The 6187-nt window shown below is 29.3% G+C and overlaps 1 protein-coding gene across 1 annotated transcript; it reads right to left on the reverse strand.

Annotated features, from left to right (window-relative positions):
- Positions 1-805: 805 nt before the first annotated feature.
- Positions 806-2787, reverse strand: LOC149492126 (2-oxoglutarate-dependent dioxygenase 19-like). Its single transcript, XM_089716859.1, has 4 exons — positions 2595-2787; positions 1946-2166; positions 1424-1751; positions 806-1343 (listed from the first exon to the last, which is right to left on the reverse strand). Exons 1-4 carry the CDS (start codon positions 2745-2747, stop codon positions 1101-1103), a joined length of 945 nt encoding a protein of 314 aa, XP_089572985.1. The 5' UTR covers positions 2748-2787; the 3' UTR covers positions 806-1100.
- Positions 2788-6187: the final 3400 nt, after the last annotated feature.

Raw genomic sequence — 6187 nt, forward strand, 5'->3', positions numbered from 1 at the left:
CTAAAAAAATGCAGGTCAGATAGAAAAAATCCAGTTAAAAGAAATAAAATCATCGGTTCTCTTCTTTGAGTCAAAAAAAAAAAAAAAAAGAAAATAAGGACCATCCCAAACTGTCTGCGGGCATTATGACAGTACTAGATAGCCTTACCATTTTTAAAAAGTGTTCTATTCGTTGAATTGTCATTTCAACTCATTGTATTGACGTGGTATCTTGATAAAAAAAAAATGGAAGAAATCAATTAAATCCCAAAAGATTTACTTGATAAAAATACTAAAAAAAAACACCATGTTCCAAGCAAGCTGTTAATTACCAAATAGTTAGAAATGTCTCCATTCTACAAAAGAAATTATTTTTTATTAGTTGAATCAAGATGAGCCGTTGGATCAGGTTCGAGTAATTAAGCTCGATTTTTTATTTGGAATAAATCTTTATGCTTTTAGGAAGCAGGAAGTAACCCCTTAGTCCATAAAATGTACAGGTCTTTTTCCCTTAATGGACTTGCCCAAAATCGGAATTGTATCTTCCCCAAAACATATTTTGCTTGGTAATTCATGCCTGTCCCTCCCGTAAACTGCTTTTCTTTCTTTATTTCTTTCTTTTTTTTTTTTTTTTAAAGATTTCTTTCGATTTAAATATGTATTGCATTCTTGTGATGCACTCAATAATTTCTTCATACGCAAACTCTAAGAAAACCACAAGGCATTATTTATTTATTTTGGTTACAACAGGGAGCTATATAAACTCCAAAGAGACTACAGACAAACTCAAGAATATGAACACCACATCATCAGATGTAATAACCAGTAATCCATTCCAGGAGGAGGATGACTAAGAACATGAACTTCCAAATGGTAATTCTGTGCCTTGCCATCTATGATTAATCCTCCTCCAAAGCTTTATTTAAACCACAACAATCATATAGGATAAGCATAAACAAGAATAAAAGGGTTGCTCCACCCATGAATAAACGGCATGTAGTTTCCTTAGATCGTATATCTGAATAATCGGTTGGAGCATAAACTGAAGATAAACCCTAATAAGAACTAAAAGCTTCACTTAAAACCAAAACAGTAAATGATAGAAAATTATTGATGATGTTTCAGAGTCGAATCTGGTTGAGGCATGACTTTCCATCAATGACATGGAATTGGTTATATTCCAAGTATTGTTTGTAGGTCATCCCAAGATATGCAGGTGGGTGGCCATCGTCTGTAAACTCTGGTGCAGGCGTCACAACTGTGTCCAATGATGGTCCCAAGAATAGAGGTAGAGTTACCCTTCTGACTTCATTATTCACCACCACTCGATGTAAGGCACTCTTGTATTTTCCATTTGTTAAAATCTGTAAAACAAAAGATAAGGGCCTTTTTTTTTTTTTTTTTCAAATTGATCATAATATAAAAGAATGAGAAGTAACAATACCTCAAGATGATCAGCAACATTAACAAAAATCCAGTTAGGCTTAAGATTTACGTTCAGCCATTTGCCATTATGCTGGACTTGCAAGCCACCGCTCACATTTTGGATTATGAGAATAAGAAGACTGGGATCAATATGAGCGAATTGACCGAGTCGATTTTCAGAATTTTTGCGTGATGGATAGTCATTTGCAGTAAAGAAATCATAGCCTGATTCCAACTTCATTTTCCTCTCTATGTAGTGTTGTTCAAGTCCTAAAGCTCTTGAAATCCCTCCAAGTAGTCCAATTCCCAGCTCTCTCACTTTTGTGCTATATTCCAGTAAACTCTCACTTTGAAAGAAAAAAAAAAACAAATATTTAGTGCTTGTAAAATTTTATTAGCAATTAGAGGCAGATGGTTAACACTTAACATGGTAGTTAGAGTAGCTTTCTTTTCTCTTTTTTTTCTTTTTTTTCTTTTAAATTCTAGACTTCTAGCTGCGTTATAAAAATTGTTGCAATGGAAAAATTATTTATTTGTATACCTTAAACCAGGAGGATTAGGAGGGCAATGAAAGGTAGGACGCACTGCCACCTTGATGAATTCCCTGCTAACCTGGTTAAGGTTGCCTTTGCCCCACCTGATTAAATCTCTGGGATCTTTAGTATCGTACTTGAGCTTCTCATCCTCAGGCAGATCGAAGAACTCAAAGAGCTTATCTATCACTCCTTTAATCACTGTGTCTGGTACTGTATGGTTTGTCACCTGCACGTGTATCATTTGCTTCGATATATTAGTTTATCACATACCGTTTTCTATTTTTTAATTTCCATGCAATAGTAACTGAAACAACATCATTAATATTTTATTTACTAATTATAGTTTGCGAAGATCGTAAGGTTTCATATTATATATAATAACAAATTAACAATCACTCGTAGGAGAAGCAGCCATGAACCTCGAAACTAAAATAATCTTAATACCCAAATGATACATGGGGATATTCAAGGTAACTGCAAAAAGTGCATACATAATGAGAATTACTCTGATTAGGCGAATTTGATACGGTGAAATGAAAATGGCAGAGGACAATCACAACATGGTAATTAAAAAAATAAAAAAAAAAAAGGAAGATATTATATGGGTAACTGTTTGAAAAAGAAAAAGGAAAAAGCAAGCATGATTTTGCATACAGTGAAGAAGCCAAAGTGAAGACAGGCTCTGGCTAGGTCTTGTACAGCCTGAGACTGAAGAAGTGGATCAGCAGAGACAAGCATTGAGTAATCAATAAGAGGGATAGTCTCATCCTCTCCTGAAAAAGAATCCTTCTCGTTAGTTTCAACCATTGTGTCTGTCTATATAACGTATGAGAGAGAGATTGCCTAGATAATTAAACAAGTGAAGAATATTATGCAAAGACAACTGCATTGAATGCTATTTATAGGCATGTAACTCTAAGTATGTTATGGTCTAATATACCTACCTACATAGCTTAATTATATTGAATTAATTAATTATATGTAATGCATGTTACTTTGGAAATTTCAAGGAGTAAATAATAAATATTTTCCAATTTTGACTTTATTTATATTAAATACAATAAATAAAATACTAATGTGAGATAAAATATAATTTAATCAAATTAATGCATATTTTGTTGTAATTTATAGGTATCGTTGCTTTCTTAACTAATATCTAAAAACTTTAAACACTCTCTTAGTAAGTGCACTTTCTCGAATCAAAGTTATGCCTTCATCTGTGGGGATTAAATTTGTCAAATTGATTTTTTTTTTACGTTATCTCTAAAAAGAAAGGGCAAAAATGGGAGAAAGTCATCTTTATCATTTCCATTGTTTTTTGGTTTCCTATTCTTTTCTTTTTTTTTTTTTTTTTTCTTTTTGCATCTGTAAACCACATTTCAATTTAATTCTGTGAATGATTGATGGCAATTGGTTTTATTACCTGTTTTTTATTAAGCTTTTTATTGTTTCTAATTAAATATTTTCTTTCTAAGCAGGTAGCTATCAAAATTAAGGTAGTTTTTATTCTTATACTTTTATGATTCTCTTTCTCACATTATCTATTACTTTCACCCCTGATTTGGATAACATACCTATTAAATGTTCTCATCTCAACTTTTTCCTTAAAAGTTTTGAATTTTTGTTTTTCTTTTTACAACTTTTTTTTTTAGTTTTTTATTTTTTAAATTGCATTGTCAGTCATCCGATGATAACATGTACTGTTTGATCTGAGACATTGAAATGGATAAATATGGCAATATAGTATCATAAATAAAGTTCCAGGTTTCCACTAAATTGAAGGAGAGTTCTACTATAAGACTAATTATGGTTGATTATGGCAATTAAAAATATTAAATATCGCCAAATGAGTAGGAAATGTGAGATCTAAAGATGAATATGTAATAGTACAAGCAATAACCACATAGAAATCGGATGCATTCGTAGGAAGGTGGAAATGGGTTAATTTGGACACATGCATTGCAGATTGGTCGATGCATCAATAGAGAAGATTATACACGTACAAGTTAAAAGAGCAAAGGCAACAAAGAGGATACAATGATAGCAATGAACGAAGGAGTAAAGAAGACTTTAGATGAAGAAGCCGAGAGTCTCACGATGAAGTAAGGATCTTCTTTGTGATCTTCTTTGTTTTCTAAATATTGAGTGAGAAAGATTGTTTAAAGACTTTGGATACCTTCCATATACATAAGTTGTACCCCTCAAATAGATGAACTGATTTTATCACATCGATGATCATAAACATTGTACACAACTTTTTTTGCCTTTAGAAGATTATAGTTATTTATTCAATTTGTAGATTTTGGTTTTCTACAAAAAAAAAGATTATTTTGGTCATGAATTTCTTATTTCTCAGTACTACTTATAGTTAATTTCTTATTTCTTATGGTTAATAGTTACATTATATTTGCTACCACCACTGTGATCCTTATTTATTTTTTCTTCTCTATTTTTCAAATTTATTTATTTCTAAATACATAAATAACCAGATACTTATCCCTTTTTTTTCAAAAATTATATTCATCAATTAACTATGTTTTCTAATTATAAGCAATACTATTATCTTTTATCCTATCTACATTTTAATTGGAAAACTTTATTTTTTTTCAAATTTATTTTAAGATAACATAAAACTAATATATATATAAGTATGAATGGGAAATATTGGGTCCCTAAAACGCCCCTTATGAACTTTTAATTTAATTGCTAACAATAAGGATAATTTAGTTATTTGTTAATTAGAAAACTTTTAATTTTATTGGCTTTTTATTCCTATTTGAATCTAAATTTTATTAGAAAGTTTAATATAATCCTATTTTAATTATAGTATCAATTTATTATTTTTATTATATTAATATTAATTAGGAATTTATTCTACCATACAACTATATATATGTTTAGTTTTAATCGCTTTTGACTATCAAGTTTTAATTGTTTTCGCTATCAAGAATTTGTTTCTTTTGACTATCAAGAATTATTACTTCAAGATTTTGCTAATTTTGGGATTATTAAGGATACAATCATGTTTTTTTCCTTGTGGTAAGTATTAACTCTCTCTTTTTATAAGTTAATAGAATAGTTTTTATTATATTTCTTATAATTTAGTAATCCCTTCAACCTTTTTGTTTGTGTTTAGAGTTATAAATTTATAGATTTATAGATTCGTTACAAACTTGACAAAGGATTCTACTTACGGATTACAACGGAATTTTTTCCATTTCTAAAACTACAACCTAAATTGATTTTAATTAATTAATAAATTCTGTTTCATTATTCAAAGGATTTGCAAACGGTTAGCAACGGAATTTCGATCCGTTGCTAAATTTATAACCAAAACATTTGCAGAAACCTGAAATTCATTGCATATCTCTTCCGTGGTGCATCTTTTGGTATGCTTGCTTTTCCACTTCTCTTTTCTTTCTTCTTTTTTTTTAAATTTTATTTTGATTGTAAGATTAATACTTGTCATGATAATATTTTTTATTTTTATTTTCAAGTATTTCGATGGAACCATGGAAATTTCGATATTTAAATTATAATATAATAATCATAATTATTTTTTGAATATAGGAGAAAGAAGATTCGAATTTGAATTTATTGTTAAGTCACTAGATTATGCATTGGTGTGCATAAATCATAATTTTTTTGTTTGTATAGAAATTTCAAATTTTATTTGTATTTTATCGGTTGATTAACAATATCATTAATGATAATTTAGTCACATCCTAATTAAACGATTTTAATTAGATTGATTATATTAGTTTCCTTAATCATATTATTTTTATTAATTAACAAATATTGTTTCATTATTTTTCTGTTGCTAACAGTTGAAGGGTTCTATAACTGTGTTAGCAACAGAACTTTTATTCGTTTCTAAAATTATAACCTAAATTGATTTTATATTACTTTAATTAATTAACAAATCTTGTTTCTTTTTTCTTCTGTTGCTAACAATTGATAAAGGGTTCTATAAGTATGCTAGCAACGAATCTTTTTCCGTTTCTAAAAATATAACCTAAATTTTTTTTTTTTTCCTGCTTGAGTTCGTTGTACAAACGAGTTAGCAACAGAATTTTTATGCGTTGCTAAAATTATAACCAAAATTCAGATTCTATTTTCACTGCATATCTCTTCTCCGGCACATCCTTTTGTATGCTTGCACTTCCTTTTCTGTTCTTAAGCAGATTCTATTTTCACTGCATTTTGATTTTTTTTTAATTTTGGTATACTATTACAAAAAAATTTGA

This window comes from Jatropha curcas, unplaced genomic scaffold (assembly GCF_041381405.1).
Source record: "Jatropha curcas cultivar XTBG-Jc1 unplaced genomic scaffold, XTBG_Jcur_1.0 HiC_scaffold_108_pilon, whole genome shotgun sequence".
In the NCBI taxonomy this organism is placed as follows: domain Eukaryota; kingdom Viridiplantae; phylum Streptophyta; class Magnoliopsida; order Malpighiales; family Euphorbiaceae; genus Jatropha; species Jatropha curcas.

What these genes read in the sequence shown, in the direction of transcription:
- LOC149492126 (XM_089716859.1), bottom strand. Translation starts at nt 2,747, where the DNA reads ATGGTTGAAACTAACGAGAAGGATTCTTTTTCAGGAGAGGATGAGACT. An exon ending in TTCACTTTGGCTTCTTCACT is followed by an intron (nt 2,167 to 2,594) that starts GTATGCAAAATC and finishes ATACACGTGCAG; the next exon opens with GTGACAAACCATACAGTACC. An exon ending in ATGTTGCTGATCATCTTGAG is followed by an intron (nt 1,344 to 1,423) that starts GTATTGTTACTT and finishes TTTGTTTTACAG; the next exon opens with ATTTTAACAAATGGAAAATA.